Source organism: Simochromis diagramma, unplaced genomic scaffold (genome assembly GCF_900408965.1).
Source record: "Simochromis diagramma unplaced genomic scaffold, fSimDia1.1 OVJJ01000208.1, whole genome shotgun sequence".
Classification (NCBI taxonomy): domain Eukaryota; kingdom Metazoa; phylum Chordata; class Actinopteri; order Cichliformes; family Cichlidae; genus Simochromis; species Simochromis diagramma.
This window is the reverse complement of record NW_024386789.1, coordinates 4,256,233-4,277,299: the sequence shown is the minus strand read 5'-3', so window position 1 is coordinate 4,277,299 and position 21,067 is coordinate 4,256,233. Positions and strand designations below refer to the sequence as shown.

At 44.9% G+C, this 21,067-nt stretch overlaps 1 protein-coding gene and 1 long non-coding RNA gene across 2 annotated transcripts; one reads left to right on the top strand and one right to left on the bottom strand.

Annotated features, from left to right (window-relative positions):
- Positions 1-252: 252 nt before the first annotated feature.
- Positions 253-16,291, bottom strand: LOC120728557 (proline-rich protein 12-like). Its single transcript, XM_040023572.1, is given in 16 exon segments — positions 253-1,421; positions 1,517-1,612; positions 1,931-2,062; positions 2,878-2,975; positions 3,448-3,567; positions 3,676-4,157; positions 4,395-4,528; positions 4,714-4,830; positions 4,973-5,499; positions 5,604-6,306; positions 6,458-6,685; positions 7,147-7,482; positions 7,484-11,886; positions 12,172-12,333; positions 12,802-12,959; positions 14,818-16,291. Coding segments are annotated over 16 exon segments (7,914 nt in total). The 5' UTR covers positions 14,901-16,291; the 3' UTR covers positions 253-1,286.
- A 1,368-nt stretch (positions 16,292-17,659) lies between these two features.
- LOC120728567 lies at positions 17,660-19,243 on the top strand. Its single transcript, XR_005694742.1, has 3 exons — positions 17,660-17,855; positions 18,611-18,729; positions 19,036-19,243. It is a non-coding gene; the product is annotated as an uncharacterized LOC120728567 (long non-coding RNA).
- The last annotated feature ends 1,824 nt before the right edge of the window (positions 19,244-21,067 follow it).

Genomic DNA, 21,067 nt, shown 5'->3' with positions numbered 1-21,067 from the left:
TTTGCAGCTTTTATTTGTTTCTCAAATACAGGAGAGTTAATGTACAGAAGGACAAAGAATTTCATCAAGAACTGTACAGTATTTACACATCTTTGTTTTCCTTTTTTTATGGAAAATTAGATTGTTTTCAAAATAAGTCATAGTATGCACAAACATCAAAATGATAAAAATGAAATGCCTATCTCATGTTTAAATATTCCTCGTTTATACTCCTCCTTCCCACGTGGGAGATGGACAGTTTACTTCTTTTTCTTTGCACCTGCATGAATGATGATTGAACTGAAGCACAACAATGTAAAGAGTCAAATAGAGTCTCCTTATTTTCCCCGTCCTTTTTTTTTTTTTTTTTTCTCCTTCCTTTTGCTGTTATTTTACACCCACTGTATTTGATACATGTCTGTCTCAACGTCTGGTCTTTTTTGGATAGAGGGGAAGACGACTTGGATATGTGGGTTATGATTGTATACTGAACCTGTGGAAAACAACTCTTAATAAAAAAGAAAAAAAAACCCAAAAAACAAAAAAAGCATTTAAGGGCAGCAAACCAGCACTTGTGAGAGCTTAAGTTAAAAACCTCCTCATATAAATAATAAAAATGTGTTTATATATTATCACACAGCTGACTGGTGCTGCCCTTCACATAGCACAGAATGAGAGATAGCGATAGAGAGAGAGCGTTTATTAACACATTTCAGGTTTCTATCTGCCGACGAGTGAGTCCCCGATCACGCTGCTTGCGACGCACGCAGTTTTTAAAAAGCATCCTCGCCCTCCTCTAATCTTTTCAAAAGCCAACAGCTGATGTTAGTCTTTTCAAAAAATAATTTATGTAAAAACTAAGCGGTAATAGTTTCTCTTTGAGCTATTGTCTTTATGACACACAGTTAACAGGATGTCAGTGGCTCCCACGTTGACTTGGCGATCCTCCTCTTTGTCCTTCCACCTTGCCTCTCTCCCTTTTTTTTTTTCCCGTAAAACAATCAGTTTCCTCTTGACCCTTCGGTGCCCTGTGACCACGAGTGGGGGTCCCCTTCTCACAAAGTAAGACATTTCTTTAATCATTGATCAACAACAAGAAAACAAAAAACAAACAAATAAAAAAAAAAAACAAAAAAAAACAGGCCAGTGTCCGAGGTCACGTCAACAGACCCTCTCGTGTTCATCAAGGGCCTTAGAGATTTGAAGAGGGGAGGGGGAGGGGGCTGTACAGTAGGATCCATCTCTTTCCTTTTTTGTTTTCAAATACTCTTACTTTAATTCACTGTCTGTGTCTTTATGTGGCTGAATCAGGCTTTGGTGCTGAGCGTGAGCAGCTCGATGAAGGAGCTGAAGAGGCTGTCCAGCCAGTTCTGGTTGGCCATGCACTGCTGCACCACTTCCTCTTGGCCTGGGTCCTCAGCTGCCTGCTCAATGGTGTTGGTCTGGGAGAATGGGATGGAAGGAGAGACAATTGTAACCAAACTAAACACATGGAAGTAGAAGCTTCAAAATGAGCAGAAACAACATGGTTTCTTACCTCTTTCTTGCACTGTAAGAAGGTGTGGTATTTATAATGATGCAGGGAGTGGTAGAGACTGTAGATCCGATAAGACTCGGCTGACAATTTAAGGTCCTATTAAAAAGAACTCTGATTATTGCTGGGGTCAATTTTAGTGAGATTATTTATGGAAAAAAAAGTAAAGTAAAATTAAGTGTTGCTGTTCTAGGTTTGGAAACTTGCAACAGGTGTTTGTGTCCACCTACCACCCTTCACAGTAATGATTAATTCTGTCAGTGTAGTGACTTCAGTGACTACCGTGGTTCAAGGCTTTTTTGTGATTGACAAAATTTACAGTCACACAAAATTTCACAGAACTGTGCACAGATGTACTGCTGTACGCTGGGATTTCTAACTATTCATAGCGTTTAGCAAACACAAAATAATGCACACCTGTGGTTTAGGCAGGGTCTTCTTGACTCTGTTGAGGGTCTTGCGGTTGTAAGCATCGCCGCTTAGCCGGACCCTCACCACTCCTGAATCCAGGGGGTCTACAATTATCTGGGGGTAAGCATGCAGGACCTCCTGTAGAGAGAGGGGCAATGAGGAACAGCCACAAAACAGTCACACAAAAAACACCAGTGTCCTCGAGTTCAAGGATCATTTCATTTACCTGCAGGCATCCTGTTACAGGGTCTACCAAGGTTATCAGTTGGCTAAACCATTGTATTCAACTAATACAAAAATAAATACTATACTTTTGAAATAAAAATTAAACTAAAATATTAGTTAAGAAAATAGTGTCAGTTATCTGTTAGTCTAGTGGTTTTCAAACGCCCTCCATACAATAATAATTAAAAATCTGGATATGAATTGGTTAAAAATATTTAAAAAAAAATTTAGGCAGATTTAACAGCTTTTTAAGCTCAAACAAGTAAACAACTTCATGTCAAGTCAAGCATGAGATCCATCCACCAGTTTTAACCACCAGGGGTACTTGTCACCCTTAAGGCATCCGTCATTAAATTTGCATCCTCTCATTTCCATAAACAAAAACAGGTTTTTTCCTCATTCCAATCTTCTTATTATGACAAACTAATGTTTTGGTGTGTTGTGGCAACCTTCTGCAATCTGAGCCTTGGGTGAAAAAAAGTAGCACAGGAAGCAGAAATGGCATTATTGTAAGCTGGAGGTGACTAACATGATATAAGATCCATCCAGAAGAAAATGAAATACCTTTTAAGACACTTTGACTTTGTGTAAAGTGTAAATAGGTTTCTTCCAACACAAACATCAGCATATTTTACAGGCGGTAAAACAGAGCAGTGTAAAATACTTTTATTACCTTCTATTATGTGAGCCAGAGGGACAGAAAAATAAGCAGCACATTCACAGATTACCTGGTGTTGAGAGCTCATGCTGACTCTCCTCAACAACCTCCTCTTCTGTTCGCTAAGGATGCTGTCAATCTTCCTCATCGGAGGGAGGTAGAGCTCATCTGATGGCCAATCAATGTAAAAGACGTTTCATTAGTCATCATTCATGTAGCTGCCAATCATTTTAATGCCAGCAGCAAACTGAAAGCAGCTCTCCCTGGCTGCAGTTCTTCATGCACTCCCAGGGCTTCCCCCCCTAACCTGTCACAACTGGTTTATCTGGACTGCTCATAAACTCATAACGTGTGGGCTGTTTGTCCAGCCGGAGGCTTCGACCTAAAACCTGGCAGCTGATACTTGACAGAAACGGTGATGTTTACTCAACCTGCCCAAACTTTCTGCTTATGAAAATACCTCCACCCAGTTGTTTCAATGCAGATATTTAAGCTAGAGAAAAGTGAGCTACCAGACAGGCTAACCCAGTTAGAGCAGAGATTTTCTCACTTAATAATTGCATCTGATAATTATTTCTTTATTTTTCAGTTAACATAAAACTGGTAATTATGTTGAGAAGGATGTGTGTGCGGTTCTCACCGTCTGTGTCTTCCAGAGCTTGGATCATGTCAGGGTCCAGGGCCGTGCTCACCAGCATCTCCACGTAACTCCTGAACATCTCCCTCATGGCACGGTTGTTCACTCCACCTTTCACTGGCACTGTGGGTGAGAACCAGTGTTAAACGGAGTCTTCTACCATCACACTAATTAAAATATGAAAAACCCCAAAACAAACACATCTACAGTGAAAGAATTGAAGGGTCTCACTTTCATTTTCGCTAGCTGCCTCGTCCGATGAGTCTGAGTCAGATGATGAAGGTACTTCCTTCAGCCACTTCTTCCTCTTCTTGGGCGGCGGCTCTGCCTTCACCTTGGCTGGCTTGGACTTGGGTGGTCGCTCGGCCTTTTCCTTCTCCTTCCTCTCCACCACTTTCCTGTCTTCCTTCGTCCTACCTCGTTCCGCTGCACGTTTCTCCGCTTTCTCCTGCTGCGGCTGCACCCGCTTCTCCCTTTCCCTCTCTTTCTCTGCGTCCCGGTTTTTCTCCTTCTCCTCAGCTTTAGGCACAGCAGCTGAGAGCTCTTTCCTCTCTCGTGGTTCTTTTGTCGTCGTCGTGGTTGTTGTGGTCGCCGTTCTTGTTTTCTCCTTCTGTTCACGCTGGACCGGTGGAGCCACTCTCTCCTCTTTCTCCACTACTCTTGATGGCACCTGAGTGGCAGGAGGGGACGCCATTCTGGGGAGGGACTGACGTCTGTAGGATGAGGAAATCAATTTTATTTACTACAACACAGTATAACATTGAGGGGTTTTTACTCATCCTGTCCTCAATTGTTAAAAAGTCCAGAAAAACGGTGATGATTCGATCATCAACAACCAGCTTTTTTCCCCTAATATCTGAAATGATTGGATGGTAGTCGCATCATTGATCTACTCTAGTTTGTTTCAAATTCTTCATGGGCATGGGTTTCAGCATGAAGAACATTCTTACCTGAGAGCAGGTGTGGCTCTGCGCCACGGTCTCCTGGAGCACACTCTGACATAGTCCTTTTTGTTGACATTCTCCAGAAACTTGACATATATTCGCTGATAGCGCCTCTTAGCATCTCCAAAGTATCCAAGATACTGATCCAGAAAATGAAGAACAATTTTTAGTTCCATTAAATTTGATGATGATATAACAATACAGACAGGCGTAAAGCCTGTATATCATACACTGCATTATTTTATGATATTATGGCTAGAACACTAAAGAGCATATAAACAGACTTGTTTGAAGGTACATTAGCGAGGGCGTGGGGTGAACTCACATTACTTGTTGCACAGAACTGCCTTTGACCATCTTTGATCTCTGGGCTGAATTTCTGGAGCAAAGCTTTTTGCACCCTCCAGATAGGTGGAGGCTCTCGGCCTGTCTGCAAGGCCAGCTGTATCCAAACACACAATCAGTTATTTTACTGTATTTAAAACTCTACTGATGTCTTCGTAGCCACATAAAGATTAATATATAGGTTAAAAAATAAATAAAAAAAAAACGAAAAAAAAAATTTCACAGATTCATACAAATACCTTGAGTGTTCGAATGTCCTCCACACGCACCACGAACTCATCCCTTTCTCTAAAGATGCCCTCCCCTCCACTCTCACTCTCATCCTCCTCGCTCTCTCCAACAATGGCAGCATCTTCTTGCTTTTGGGCAAGATGCAGCGAGGTGATCTTAGGAGCTGGGGGCTCTTCTGGAGAGGCGGGGGACTCGGGAGATGGCATGGGAGACTCCTTCTGAGCTACAGAAGGAGGAGGGGAGACTGGAGCTGGAGTAGGGGCTGAAGCAGGAGGAGGGGGAGGAGGAGGGGTGGCAGGCTGTGGGATAGTAGCCAGTGTGGGAGGTGCAGGTGGGGGGGAAGGAGGTGTGGGGGCGACAGGGCTCGGAGGCTGGGAGTCCTCCTGCTCTTGTTGTTCTTCTGCTGGAGGCAGGGGTGAGGGGAGCGAGAGAGGAGGGAGGGGAGAGTGAGAAGGAGACGAGGATGAAGCAGGAGATGGAGGAACAGAGGGAGGTTCAGGAGTTGTGGGTTCTGGAGGAATCTCAGGGAGAGGAGCTGGAAGGAAGGAGGGACAAGAAATTCAATACCATTAATTCTTTTTACAAACACATTAAAGGAATTTCTAAACTAAATTTCTAAAAGGCAACTCCCACTCTTACCATCAAGCTTTGGTGCACCCAGGGTCTCCAGCTGTGGTTCCTCCGTCATATCACTCTCTTCATCGCCACCGGTGCTTCTCTCCTCTTCATTCTCTTCTTCTTCCTCCTCCTCTTCTTCCTCCTTATTCTCATTCATGTCTACATCTTCTGGCTGAAGGACATCTGGTTCGTTGGATTGGGGCTGGGTGTGGGGGGTGTGCATGGCAGGCTGTGGGCTAAGCGTCGGGGGCTGCATTGTGGGTGTAAGAGGGCCTTGACTTGGTTGATTTTGAGACTGGGGAGGCGGTAGCGGGGGCTGGATGTTTGATGTCAGCTGAGGAGTGTCATACAAAGCAGAAATTGCTGAGGAGATGCTCTTCTGGAGGTCCTGGTTCTTTCCCACTGAGTCCTCCTCATCGGAGGAGAAAGAGGGCAAAGTCTCCAGATTCCTCTTTAGCTCATCTTCTAAACGCTTGGGGCTGGGGCAGTTGCCCAAAGCCAGACCTCCATTACCTTCACCATCCCCAAATGGGGGCGGTGGTGGTGGTGGAGGTGGTGCAGGAGACAGTGAGCGTAGTCCTCCCGATTTACAGGGTGAAGTTTCACCATTGTCAGGTTCCATTCCCGGTGAGATGTCCAAGCCTGGATGTCTCTTTCCCGTTTTCAGGAAATCCAGAAATGAAGCAACAAAACCAGCCTTGGACTCAGAGTCCTTCTCATCCCCCTAAAAGAAAGACAAAACAAGAACCTCTAATTCAGATCAAATACAAAAACTATCGAGCCACAAAGTCAAATTATGTTCATTTAAATTCAGCCTGAGCAATTTTCAACATTTTCTTCTTCACACAGCAAAAATGAAATCCTGTAGCTGTTACCCTTTCCTCCAGCCCCTCGTCATCCACTCCTTCACCCATCATCTGGCTTTTCTGTTTGATCTTGTCCTGACTTCTGGTGCTTTCAGTGCTGCAGGGAGGTCCGGGACTTAAACCAAGTGAGGGAGCAGAGCCAACTGAGCCGTCTGACAAAGCAGGGTCCGTGCCAGACAAAGAATCTGTCCTCAGCAAAGCATCAGAGGAGGACAGAGTACCAATGGGTAACTTGATCTGAAAATAAAAAGAGAATAAACCTCATATTAATTGTATTTTTGCATGAATGTAAAGGCGTAGTTGGCAAAAATCTAGAAACCCAAGATAAATTAATTTTAAATTTAAGAAATAATCAGTTATAATAACTAGGAAAAAAAAATGGAGGACAGTGACTAATAATGAAATGGAGACAGAGAGGAAAAAAAACAAACAAAACACAAACAGCAACCTTCAGCTGGCTCACGACTCCAATAAGAAGCATCCACACACAGGTAACACTCCCTGCTATCACATCAGTAAATCTACGTTATTTAAAGTCAGGGCTTATATGTGAACCCCTTCTTTTATATGGGATTTTACAGTGACCACCATCAGACCACAATAAAAAAACAAAACAAACAAAAAAACAAACAAACTAGTGTTTGCTTTGTACTTTTATTAGCGTCAAACCTGCCTTTTCCTGGCAGAATCCCACTGACCTTGAGAGGTGGAATTGGCTCATGCTGCTGCTGTTGCTGCTGCTGTGGCTGGTGATGGAGCTGCTGTGGCGGCTGCTGCTGCTGATGGAGGTGATGGTGGTGCATCTGATCCGGCTCCTTCCCGCTCATTTCTATATACATATCCTCCCTTCTTCCTCCTCTGCCTCGGCTTCCACGGCCCCTACCCCTCCCTCGCCCCTCTACGCTGAATCCCCCTCCTACTGTCATTCCGCCCATCTCCCCCATCATCCCTCTTGGAGTGTACGGCTCAGGCATAGGACGGATGCGGGGTCTCCCTCTTGGCCTTGGAGGACCCTCTCTTTTGGGCCTAGTAGGGCTTTCGGCCTCTCTTCTTGGGTCCTTCTGGAGGCAGGAGTGTGTGTGAACCCATAGTCGAGTAGCCAGAGGAGTGGTAGAAATCAATGTCACCCATTAAAGGGCTGAGAGAGCCACTTCCTCCTCCTCCCTTTCTGCAGCTGGACACCAAATCCGGCAACAAGTCCGGGAGTCTCCGGCTATTCAGCCGGATGTCAGCTGGCTGGTCAGCTTTATCCTCATCGTCTTCAAACTCGTACTCTTGAGCATAACTTTTCTTAGGCAGTGTGTTGGGGTCCCTGCGCTCCTTTAACAGGTGGAAAGAGCTAGACTTAAGGAGCTTCTTGGGACGAGATGAGCAAAAAATGGGAGACTGGAGACCTCCAGAACCAGGTCCCGCGTTCGTTCCTCCAGGCCCTGAGGACATTTTAGCTCCAGAATTGTTGGGACCAGCTGTATTGGAGGTCATACCCATCGCTGGGGCCTGTGACTGTATCAAACCTAGCTGCTCAGTGTTGACAGTTGAAGGCAGCTCATGTGTTTTAAGAGAGTCTAGATCCAGGGTCATGGTGTTGTTGGTAGGTTCATCCAAGCCATGACAGTAAGGTTCATAACCCTGGTCTCCACCATGATGACCCATTATGTCATAACTTGGGCCACTGCTTCCCCCTGCTCCACCTGCACTCTGTCCCGCTTTCAGTGCATCCATTCCTTCTTGCCCGGTGTGGCTTTCATTCATCTCTTCCTGCCCTGGTCCTGCACCACCAGCACAGCTAGACTTGTAGTCCTCTGCGCAAAACATGTCCTCCATTCCTGGAAAAAAGGAGCGGTCTTCATCCTGAAGCAGGGAGTCTGGGAAGCAGATAGACGTTAAGGGTACAAAGCGGTTACTTTGCTGATTCTGGTCTGCTTTCTCCACGGGGCTGACCGTGTCAAACTGGTGCTGTTCTGAGCGCTGCTGGTCCAGCTGGCTCTGCTGAGGGGTGAGCTGGGCTGAGAGCGGCTGCTGTGGGTCAGGCTGAGGCTGCGAGAGGGCCGAAGCAGAAGGTGGGGGTATATGATGAGGGTGAGGAGGCTGCTGAGGGTGGGGCTGTGTATGTGGGTGGTGAGAGTGGGTTTGTTGGTGTTGCGAGGACGGATGCTGCTGCTGCTGCGCGTGGTGCTGGGAAAGGTGATGCATGTGAGACGGGGTAGATAAGCCGATATCAGGCTCCGTAAGGAAGGAGTGGAGTTCAGAGGCTGAATGCTGCTGCGAGTGGTGGGTTTGGGGAGGCTGATGGTGGGGCGCATGCTGCCTCTGCTGCTCTTGCTGCTGTTGTCGGTGGCGCTCGCCACTCGCTCCGCTCCTTCCTGCGCTGCCCGGTCCGCCACGTCTGTCTTCTGCAACTGCGACGTCTGTGCTGGAGGTTTGGGAGAGGGAGCGCTCCAGCATGTCCAGGGAAGAGACCACAGAGCTTTGTTTGACCTGGCTCTGCTCGTGCTGATGTGGCGGGGGCCCGTGGTTGTAGTGAGCCGCTGCTACCTCCAAAGCTTGGGACTGCAGCTGAAGCTGGAGCTGGGTGGCTTGGGACTGAGACTGAGGCTGGTGTTTACTCGAGCCAAGTCTCCCACCAGTATTATCCATTACAGCTTGTTGTTGGCTAATAGAGTGCTGCTGCTGCTGGGGGAGAGAGTCCATTTTATGGTGCTGCTGATGCTGTGAATGAGAGTCAATTTTGTGGTGCTGCTGATGTTGGTGGGAGTCCATCTTCTGGTGCTGCTGATGCTGTGGGTGGGAGTCCATTTTGTGATGCTGTTGGTGTTGCCGATGAGAGTCCATCTTGTGGTGCTGTGGATGGGGCTCCATCTTGTTGCGGGTGGTGTGAGACAGCACCGACTGGAGCAGATGTGGCGGCTGACGAGACTGATCGGTGGGAGAGTCCATCAGGGACGCAGCAGCTTGAGACTGGGAATGCTGCTGTTGGATCTCAGGTGTTTTCCGTGGATAAGGGATTTCTGCACGCTCCTGTGGCTTCTTCTGGAGCTCCATTTGGGTGTGTGGTGGTATCTGCGAGTGTGAGGACACATGTTGAGTGTGTGAGGAGTGCTGGGGAGCGAGGGAGTGCTGAGTGTATGGGTCGCCCCGGCCATAGTGGACTACGGAGCCTAAGTTATCATGGTGATGGAGGTGGGAGTGTACTTGTTCAGCGCTGCCTCTCCCACCGCTGCTCCTGCTGCTTCCCACGGAGCGCTCGTTCCTTTGCTGCTGCTGCTGTTGATGGTGGTGTTGTTGATGTTGCTGCTGTTGTTTCTTCAGTGACATCTCCAGTTGGCTATCCAGCCCTGAGATGGACCCTCCAGAACCTGCATTTCCTACTCCAGCAGTGGTTGTGGCACTGTGGGTACGTATGACACTCTGCGGGTGGTACCTCTCCTCAGGAGTCTTACTCATGTCATAGCTCATCCCTTTGCCTGAATCAGTGGTTGGGGGCACTGACTGGGGCTGAGGCTGTGTTTGTTGAGATGTCTGCTGGGGCTGTTGTTGAGGATGGTGATGAGCAGCCTGAGGAGCAGGGCTCGCTTGGGCTTGCAACAGATGTTGGATCAAGAACTCATCATCGTCATCTACTTCCTCTTGAGATCTCTGAGAACCCACGCCTAGCATAGAAGTGTCCGCCTTCGTCTTGGAGGAGGTGGAGTGATACGACTGAGGTTGGGAGCTGGGACCTCTGGTGTCAGGGAAGCCTTGTGGGGAGGCTAAGAAAGTCGGGGAAAGAACTGAGGAAATGTATTTATTTGAGCCTGGTCCTCCTGGAGATTGAGTAGGGCAGTTGGGTACTGGAGAGTGCAACCCTGGACGGATGATGCCAGAGTTGCCTGATGGAGAGGGGCTGGAGTCTGGGATATGGTAAGACGCACCTCCACTACCTCCTCCACCTCTCTCATTGGTGAGACCATTTCCTGCTCCTCCCCCTGACCCAGAGTTTCCACTTCCTGTGCCACTGCTGCTTCCTCCCCCAGATGCTCCACTGCCTGACGAACCACTTGACCTTAGAAGGGCAGGTGAGTGGCCTGGGGCTCCATAGCCTAGCGATGGGCTTCCAGCTCCACCCAGAGAGGATGGAAGTGATCCATAAGCAGAGTCAGTTCCATATAGATCAGTGGAATAAGACTGGCTTCGTCCTCCCAGACTTCCATAGCCTTTCCCTCCAGTACCTGAGCTCAAGTCTTGAGCTTGTGGTGAACTAAAGCCTCCGTAGGACTGAGCCAGGTGAGATGTGGGGGGTTGATTAGGGGAATATGACTGTGTTTGTTGCTGCGGTGGGGTCTGACCAGTTAGAGCAGATGTGGGGGTCTTCACTGGGGGGACAGGAGAGCCATAGCCTGAGAGGCAGGATTTTGGAAGAGATTGGGGAGCTGATGTAGAGGTGGCAGGAGGCTGCTGCTGAGGGGCTGGAGGAGGCGGAGCTGGCTGAGGGGGTGGCTGTTGCCTGGAAGGGGCTGCACTGGAAGTGGAGGTGGGAATCGAGTTGGAAGGATGAGCCCCAGAGGTGGCAGAAGAGGAAGAGGAGGAAGAGGAGGTGGATGAAGCCGAAGGGGGAGTGTGAGGAGTTCTGGAAGATGATGCAGAACTGCCAGAAGAATAGCCACTGCTCGAGCTGCTTTTGGTACCTTTCCCAGCTGAGGAGGAAGAGGAGGAGGAGGAAGAGGAGGAATAGGGAGGCTGATTAATTGACCGATACTGCTCAGTGCGGGAGGTGGGCTTGTGGTCAGATGAGGGGCTCTGGTCTCCCAACGGACTGCAAGAAAGTCCAGCATGCCTGTGATGGGTGGCGATCTGCTGGTACCCAGGCCCTGAACAGCCGAGGTAGTGCTGAAGAGAGTGGGCAGCAGAGGACGAGAGCTGCGACTGAGCTGGCGTGGGGCGCTGGTAGTGTTTGATAACGCTGTCCTGCCGAGGCACGGCCCTCTCCTGAGCAGAGTTAGACTGGGACTGAGACTGAGGCTGGGGCTGGGCTGAGGGAAAGACTGACGGATTATACAGCTGGGAGGACTGATCCTGTAGCTGTGACGACAGCAAGTTGAACTGGTGTGACTGCAGGTGCCTGGCAGAGGACGCTTGGGCTGATGTGGCACCTGTGGGATCCTGACTGCCCCTGTAAGCAGCTGCAGCAGCACCCTGTGAGGACAGGAGTCTATCAAATCCCAGACTTGACTGAGATGGGGCTTTTATGTGTATTAGGGGGTCATGTGGGGAGAGCAGACCATTGGATGTTGGACTGAAAGTGGGTGTGTCCTGGAGGGAAAGGGAGGCACCAGGGAATGAACGGCTGGAGAAGGAAGCCGGATGCTGATAGGCTGATAGAGCTGAGGAGGAGGGAAAAGAGCCAGAGCCAGGAAGGGCTCCCGAGATGAATAGTTCAGGAGGAGCAGGCGTGTGCATCGCTGTTAAGAAAAGGAAGACATTGCAAAATTACTCAGTAACCTTCAAGCTATCATTTCAAAATCTGACATAAATTAATTAGTAAAACAAAAAAGAGGATTTAAAATTAATCAAGTCAAAGGGAAAACTATAGACAAGTACAATAAATATTTGATAAAACACACATAGTCACACACTCAGAATAATAATGATGGGCAAACATTGGGCGTTTTTTTTTTTAAATGTCATATTGACTGTGGGGCCTGTTTGAATGTCAGCACATCAGGGAAGATCTAACATAGCCCCACCTGTTTGCCAGGATGGCGTGCGGAACTGGGATAGTAGGGAGGAGGCAGAGGGCGGAGGCTGGGGACCCCGGGACTCGAGGGCTGAGATCAGATTCATGACAGAGGCATCGGGAGCAGAGGGGCTGGCGTGGTGGAGGCCAGTATCAAACAGCCCAGACAAACCTTTAGAAAAGAAAGACAGAACAATGAAACATTTATTCACTGATTAAGATCAAGATTGCATTTTTTTATTAATTAATTAATTAATAAAAATTATCAATCAATCAATTTAACAAAAAAAAAAAAAAAAAGCCAGTTGCTCAGATGTACGTAAAGTAAGAAAATTAGGTTTAACTTCTCAAGAGGTTTATTTGGCAAACCTGATGTAAAGCAAAGAATATAAAAGGGAACTGTAGAAGTTCCAGCTGTATCTAAAAAAAATACATAATTCATAAACCATTGGAAAAAAAAAAAAAAAAAAACGTATGAGAATGAGCACAAGCTTCAACATCCAAGGCTTTGACTCATCCAAGCGATAATGTGCACATTTTTCAATGACAATAATCTGCCAGGGCCTGTATGGACAGACACAATAATTCATTGCCAGGGCCCCTTATGGTGGTGACATGGAAGGTATGACATTTATCTTACCCAAACTCCGTCCAGCTGCTCCCCAAGCTCCGCCTTGGCCAGAGCTCCCTGGGTGGTGATTGGTGGCATAGCCCTGCAGAGGGTGTGGGGTGGCGTAAGCTTGCCGGTGAAGGAGCTCAGACTCTGGGTGGGATGATCTGGAACTCCCATATACAAGACTGGGAAGACATGGGAGTAGAGAGGATGGGTGAGGAGGGGTTGTGAACTGTCAGTAATTTCGCTCATATGAGAATTTATGAAAACATAATCTGTTCTCACAACGTGACCCATGAGGAAACACTTCCTGATCTGGGGTCTACCTTTTAAAAACACACATCTAATATGCAGGTCGCTCATTTAATGAATGATGTTACATCCAGCCCTACTCATTAGGGGCAAACCCTTAATATCTTCACGCTTCTTGGACGTGATCTACAGGTGTAAAGCAAATCTCTGATAAGTATTGGATTACAGAATTGTTCATTACATCCAAATGTATTAAACCATATGCAAATGTTTAAAACCAGCTGTATACATGCTATGCAAAAATAAAAGAACAGCTAATTTGCAATTATTATAATGAAATCAGAAGACACACTCATTGCATAATTTGTCATTTCCCAATCTAAATCAACTCCCTGCTTAAATCTTAAAAGCTTCCACTGGCAGTACTGTGCTTTACAAAAGAGAGATGAAATGCGTGGCTGCCTGGCTAACCAGATGACATGCTAACATTTTGTGCTGCTGTTAGCACCGCCTAGCAGAGCACAGCAGCTATAGTAGAAATGCAGATACTAGGCCCAAACTGCAAGGCCAGCCTTGCATTTACATAAAGCATGTGTAACCAACGCGTGGAAGTGCGCCGAGTGAAAAATACAGTTTCCTTACTGAGCACCAAAGACAACTGATTAATATGCTTGTAAGCACTGATTATGATGATGGAGCTAACAGCTGGATGGTGCAAGCCGACGCAAATGCATGCTAAGCTGCATGCAAACATCAGCAACTAGCTAGGTTTGTTTCATCAAATATTATTCCCCGAGGGACCGCGAAGGCTTTAGAGTGTGATCCGGCTGCTACATCTGGGTTTAAATATCACACATGTGCATCTATACATGAGGCAATGACGTTTGCATGCACAGGCCTCGATACACATCCCTGCAACAGAGCGCTAGCTCTCAGGGCTAATCAAAGCTAAAAAAAAGACAGAGGCATCCTTACAGGGTCCAGCCGATTTTCACTACCACCAAATGCATTCACCCTTGGCCTAATTTTATTGAAATTTACTATTCAGGCAAACGACAAGCTGCATGTTTGACGCAAGAGTGGATGTGGGGCAATTTATTATGCAAATGAACCCAAATCATCCAAAATTTAAAAAAAAAACAAAAAAAACCCCACAATTTGGATCATGCTTGGCGAAAAAGACAGCCAAAACCTCAATTATGATTGTTGCGTTAGCCTTGTGTGAATAATTTCCTTCCCCATTTTTTCGCCTCTTTAAGATGTGGTTATTTAAGAAATCTTTAATTAAATGCATCCTCTCGTTAATATGCATCAGTTCATCTTGTTGATGTCTGATCGGGGGTGCTGCTGGAATGGCTTTGCTGCGTCTGCACTCTTTCCCAGATCCTATCAATCCAATGAATTTCTATCCATCTATCGGGGGTTTGTGTCCAGGCCTGCACACAGGGAACAATAATTCCTATGGATACTCCAGACATCCTCCTCCTCCCCCCCACCACCACCATCACCACCACCTCCTCCACCCTGCCAGGTCTACCTAAAAAACCCACGTCTGTCAATCACATTCAGTTCATTTCCCCTACCTTTCCTTTCTCCACCCCGCCCACCCCCACGACACACACTCATCCATTCCTGTTTATAATATTATTACTATGCAACTGTTTGGATGACAATGCATTACACATAATAGCAAGGCATGGGTCTATACGTGAATGGCGACAATTTGTTTACATGGGTCACACCGTGCAAAGTAGCACTAATGCATGCACATTGTCTAAATCCAATGCATACCTTGCTTTTGCCGTTCTCTCGTAACTCCATCCTGCTCCTGCGCCCAAATCACCGAATCCTGTTCCCGGGTAATTTCTATCCATTTATGTGGTGTACAGTGTGTGCGATGAGGATGAAAGCAACGAGAACGTCGCAGGGCAGGTTACGGAAAAAAAAATCCAGTCTCTCACGTTCTCGTTTTCAGACTATTTTCCCCGGTTTCATAAGCAAGTCCTCAGGAGTGGAAAACAGCATATTGAAAGAGAAATGGAGGGGAGGAGGAGAAAGCTGGATGAAAAAAGAGGGGGGTCTACGGGGTTATAATCCAACCACCTCCAAAAAAGCCAGTCTTTCTCCTATTCCTACGCCTTTCACATTTATCATTTCCACGAATGCAGATTTAGTCTGAAACCAGTCACGGTCATGATGAAGATGCCGCGGATTTGGCCGGTGATGGGCGAAATGCTGATAAACATTTGACTTGAATGCGTCCTTTTTCCACCGTCTCTCCTCCCCTTTTCTTTCGGCTAGTTTTGGCTAGGCTGCTAGCACGAGAAAAGATTGCAATCGACAAGCCACGTTGGTAGCAATCAGCCCCAGTAGACGAGCAAAGAAATCCACAATTTGAAAACCTCTTCCCCCTTTTTTTCCTCCCTTGCATGCAAAATCGTTCCCACCCCCCTTTCGGAGCAGAGCTGTTGAGCTAGCAGCAGATGCTAGCTGTCAGTAACGACGCATCAAAATAAAACGGGGCTGCTTTTATTTCCCCAAATGCTCGCTCCCCATATTTCTCTTTTGGTACATACAAGTAAAAGCGACGACGAGGTTGCTCACGAGAGAAAAAAATCCACCAGAGCACGAAAAACCTTAAAGCCCAAACGAGGAAGTGTAAAGAAAGCAGGCCGCGTTTTAATATTTTTTACTCATTTTCCTCCGGAGACGCCATTTTTGAAGGCGGCTGGCCGCTTGTCCGTCCTCCCTCTCCCCCTTTCTGTGTCTCCGCCGAGACTCACTCACTGTCTGCGGTGACCTCCATTCACGCTTTTCAGTTTGCCAACTAGCCCTGCTCAAATTCTAGATTTTTTTTGTTACCTTTCTGAACCTTTACGTATCAATTTACACAAAATAGTCACCTGCTCGCCGCGAATGCTGCGATTTGCTTAGACGCGTTCGAGTGCAACAAAAAAATCCCTGTAATTATCAGATTTACGGGCCTCCATCAGTTACTTTACACATTCGCATCCAAAATGTCCAGCTACTTTGAGGTACAGAGGCATTTCCTGCTTCCAAAGAGATGCTTCATGAAATAATTTAATTAAGCTGCAGTTTGTCTCTAATCATTTAAACTCTAAGTACCGTCTTCCTTCCATAATCTTTATCATGCCAAGATCTGTTTAGATCTTTCTTTTTTTTTCTTGCTAATCTTATTATTTGGAGAACCTGTCTGCCAGACCCCACAATGCACATATTCTTTTACACCAGCAGATGGCACACTGGATTCTACAGTCATTATAAAGTAGGAGGGTTCAGTGGCGCTGAGACACAGGTCCACGCTCTTGAGCACGGCTTCGTGAGATACTTTAATTGGCTTGATTATCATAATAACTTGCCATTGTCTCCAAACGCTGCCCACATCTACCGAGATGCAACCAAGATGAGGTATTAGCGAAGTTACACAAAAGGTGAACGGGCTTTTAAATGAGTCACTGCCGAATGTAGATGTGGACCCCTTTGTGTGCCCATGATGCACACGCTCTGGAGGCCTATTTGTGCAGGTTATTATTCACATTATTGTCTGAATATGGATGTTTGTTGCCCTCTAGTGGCCAAGTTAAATATAACCACATACTGTAAATACCGCTTAAAAGCACAGGTGGCAAATATCACCAATGTTTTGTCATGCCCTCTTTTATCTGTAGCATGCAAAGAGGACACATCATGCTGGTACCTATTCTGTTATGTTGAAAGCTGTATCCTGTGACACTGTGAAATTAACTGTAACACCAAATGATGGGATGCTGATTTTGGGGGGAAATCAGCGGGAAGTGGGGGGAAAAGGCATCATAATCAGTTATTCTTGGACTGTGTGGGCCAATAAGATTTATATCTATATCTGATTTCTAGCAATCAAATGCATAATTTTGGTTAAGAAGCTGCTCTGGGGAACTATTCCTATTATTCCCTGTATTTTCCCTTAGTTTTAATAATTATTATGATGAGAGTCTGTAAAATCTTACATTATAACTATGGTTACAAAATAACTTTCAAAATTTCCATATGTTGTCATTGTGGGTTATAGTTTGTCGAAGAAACAGCTGAGTGCGTATGATGTCAGATTTCTTAAATTATGTGTGCGTGTGAAAAATGTTGTCAAGATGAGTTAAAAGAAAAAACAGGTTTTTTTTTTTTTTTTTACTTTGGGTAGCATTAAAAACACTAACACTAACTGCCTTTAAAAGCCACCTTGTTTTGGTTAAACTCTAAGCTCAGCCCCCTTAAGCCAACAAAACATTTTAAAACAAAGTCAGGAACCCCGGTATCTTTTAAGCTAACCCCCCCCTGTAGTGAGTATTTTGGATGCATTAGGGGACCTTTGTAATGCTCAGTGGTTGATTTAAAAGGTCAGTTATCTGCATATTCATTAGCAGGACAGCCAAACAAAAGAATGGGATAAGGGAATTTAAAGAATTAGGTACTTAATATACAGTGATGTAAATAAACTGGGAAATGAAAGGAGTAAGAGTGGCACAGAACTCAGTTGAACACACTAAAAAAAAGGAACAAAATTAAAGTCGCTTCCTAAATAACGTTCTCCTAACTTCCTGACTTTTTCCTTTCTTAAGCTTCTCACACACCATCACTGTCATGCCTCCTCCCCTCCTCCCTTACCCCCCTCCCTCCTGTGTCCCTCCATCCCTTTTAAAGCGTAACCATATTTGACTGCAGCTCCTGCAGCAGCACACCTCCACAAACTCCACTCTCTCTCCTGTCAAAATGCCAGACTTTGCCGACGCTGTGCCAGCACCATGCCAGGTAATCAAAGAGGACTCTGACAAATGGTGAGTTCTGACAGGAATAAAAGTTCTTTTTGAATCCGTGCTTGCATTCAAAGTCGTAAAATGAATCAGTGATCTTGATTGCTGTTTCCAATCGGTGTGACAGTGCATGAATAAAATATCCTTGTATAATGTGCTCTCGAGTAAGATTTATGAACCGTGTTTGGATTTGGGTTAATAATCTGGCCACTTTCCTGTCTTTTTATGCACAATAGCCAGCGCCCACATTAACATGTCAACCAGTTTAAGTGTCTGTGGGGAAATCTACAGACTGCACTTAGAGTTCATACTAGTTTTTAAACATAACAACATCCAAATGGGACCCATACTGTAATGTCTTGAGAAGCATAAATATATATGAGGTTTAAAATAGACTTCCACTTGTAAACCCTATTGAAGAGGACCAGTACATTCCAGCTGGCTGGTTCATGTTACGTGCATGCAAGAAGATATTTAGTCCGTGTCCACGTGCAGCAGTGATTACTGTCAGTACAGCTGCTCTACAGATTACTCACTCATCTTCTCGTACTCCACCAAAGGCAGATAAAAGCCACGGTGGAGGCAGAGTTGAAATATATTATTATCAGACCCAACTTGAATAATCCCTTTGATGTGGACTATATTTAGAAATATTCCTATTTAGCTTCAGATGGGTTCATTTGCTTTACATGTCTTCATATTAGCACAAGTTCAAATTAAGGTCCTAAAGAGAAGAGACTGATGAGTGTGTTTTTTTAAAATCTCACATTGTGTTTCAGTGTCAGAGACAAGGGGGTGGAGACCTGTAAAGATCTGATGGATGCCTTCCAGGCCTGTGTAAAAACCCTGTCTGAGGGGTCATGATGCACAGTGAGATCCATTTAAATTTTAAAAAAAAGTAAGTTCACATAAATTGCTACAAACTCTTTTACACAGATTTTTCTTTTTCTTCTTCTAAGTCGGCAAAAGCTGAAGATTGTGACATAATCACAAAAGTCGGGAAAAGTCGGGAATAATCAGGCCAAAATAAAACTGTTCAAAAACGAATGCAGAAAAGAAAATGAAACAAAATAATACAATTTAAATAATTCGGTAGAAACTGTAGCATGTGTACTGTTGTGTGAATATACCTTTGATGGCAAACTGTTTATCTGAATATTTTGAATGACATATGTGTGTACTTGTGTATATTTTTCAATCACAGCTTTACCTCAGGTTCTTCACTTTCCCATCTTCTTATTACGCTGGAAGAAACCATCTGAAAACTGAAGAGGGGGGTGTTTCTTATGAATTTAGCTCCATACTTCTACTTATTCTGTTATAATTGTTGTAATTGTTATACTCTAAGACTAATTAGCTTACTGTCGATAACAAGTTTGTATGATACCTTACAATAAACTTTTTTCAACATACGTTATATTGTCTTTCTTTATGGCAGCACATTTTCTGTGTTCTTACATTATTATATGTTGGAGGCTCTCCACTGGTGGACCTGTATGTTCGACTTAATAGAATTAAGAAGAGCTTGTTAATCTCTGCTTAATCCCACTTTAGTACCTACATAGAGCAGTGTAATGTTACATCTGTAGTCTGTGTGTGGGGATCGCTGAAATGTACTAAGCTCAGAGTGGAGAAAGACCCTGGAAAAGATGTTTAATGGGGGTTCTAGAGAGAGAATTAGCACAGAGTATTTTTGCAGGTTTATGCAAAAAGCAAACATCATTCACAGACTGATATGTCTTGTCCTACTTTTTCTTCCCCCCAGGTTTGCATCTTCAAATCCCACAAAAGACTGATTTTTACAATGTATCTGCATTCAGTGTAGAGTATGTCAGGCTTGGCAGACTTCATTCAGTTTCTCCTGCAGGGCTATCGTGTAAGCCTACATATATTCATTATGTTTTTTTATCAGAAGCAGGATGAGTATCTTCGTTCTGTCCCATTTCTGCACCGTGGTTCAGAGACAAATCCTTGTGGCTGCGTGAAAATCAACCAGCTAGACGCAGATGAAGATGGGCTTTGGGGAATTATCCACCCACACACAACATTTCAATCTGAGATTTTAGAGATTTTTCAAGGCACTTTACGGATGATATATTCAAACGTCCTACTTTATTTCTTTATTTATTTAAAATAAAGCTGTCATCTTTGAGTGATTCAGTCAAATCAGCACCCAATGCTTCTCTGCTTCCCTCCAAATCTGCAGACGAGGGCATTTGTCGTTCAGCCTTCTTTAAACGGTTCTGCTCTTTGTAAAATATTTTGTAATGTGGTTGTCAATGAAGTGGAAATTTCCCATGATCAGCACTGTTGAATCTGAGTAGAGTATTTTTATATTATTTGAAAACCAACTATAAAGGTGAAGAGAAAAAACACTAAATCCGATATAGACAAATACAAATTTGCAATGGTACAATGAAAAAAGGCAGTGATTACATTAAGCCCAGTTCTAATTGATCCAAGTGTCCCAATAAGTCATGCCAGTGTGCCAAGGAAATTATGATGATTACTTTACTATTGTGTTCATCCTATTTTGTTATGTCCTTAGTGACAACAGTCTATACATCTATACATACATGTGAACACTGGATCATAGTTCATCAAACGTCTCCCACTTAACTCTGTTTGATTTGTCTGAAAAAAAAAACAAAAAAAACTTCTTAATTGTAATTGTGCAAAATTTGAGATTCCTATAAGTCATATATGAAGGTACATATAGTTTTGTTTTTACATGTTTTTCAGGCATCATATGTGAGGGGCTCTACATGAGTATTTCAAAACTTTATATTGAAAAAATGAGAAGACTACCACAAATGTTGGATATAATATTAACAAAAATGTGCTCTTTCAAGAAAGATTCATTTGGATTTGGTACATGGTGTAATACCTGAGGTATCTCCCACTGAAGTTGGATGAAAATGTGTGTGTGTGTGTGTGTGTGTGTGTGTGTGTGTGTGTGTGTGTGTGTGTGTGTGTGTGTGTGTGTACGGGCTCTTACTATCTTGGTGGGGACCAAAATCTGAAATTTACTATACTGGAGGGGACCAACAGCCCTCCTGGGGACCAAAATCCATGTCACTCAAAATGTGGTTCTAGCATCAGGGTTACAATTGGGTTATGGTTAGGTATAAAAGAAAGTTTCATTTAGTTGACTTGGGCATTATGTCAATGGGATGTCCCCACGAGGATAGCAAACCAGACGTGTGTGTGTGTGTGTGTGTATTATATTCGAGCTT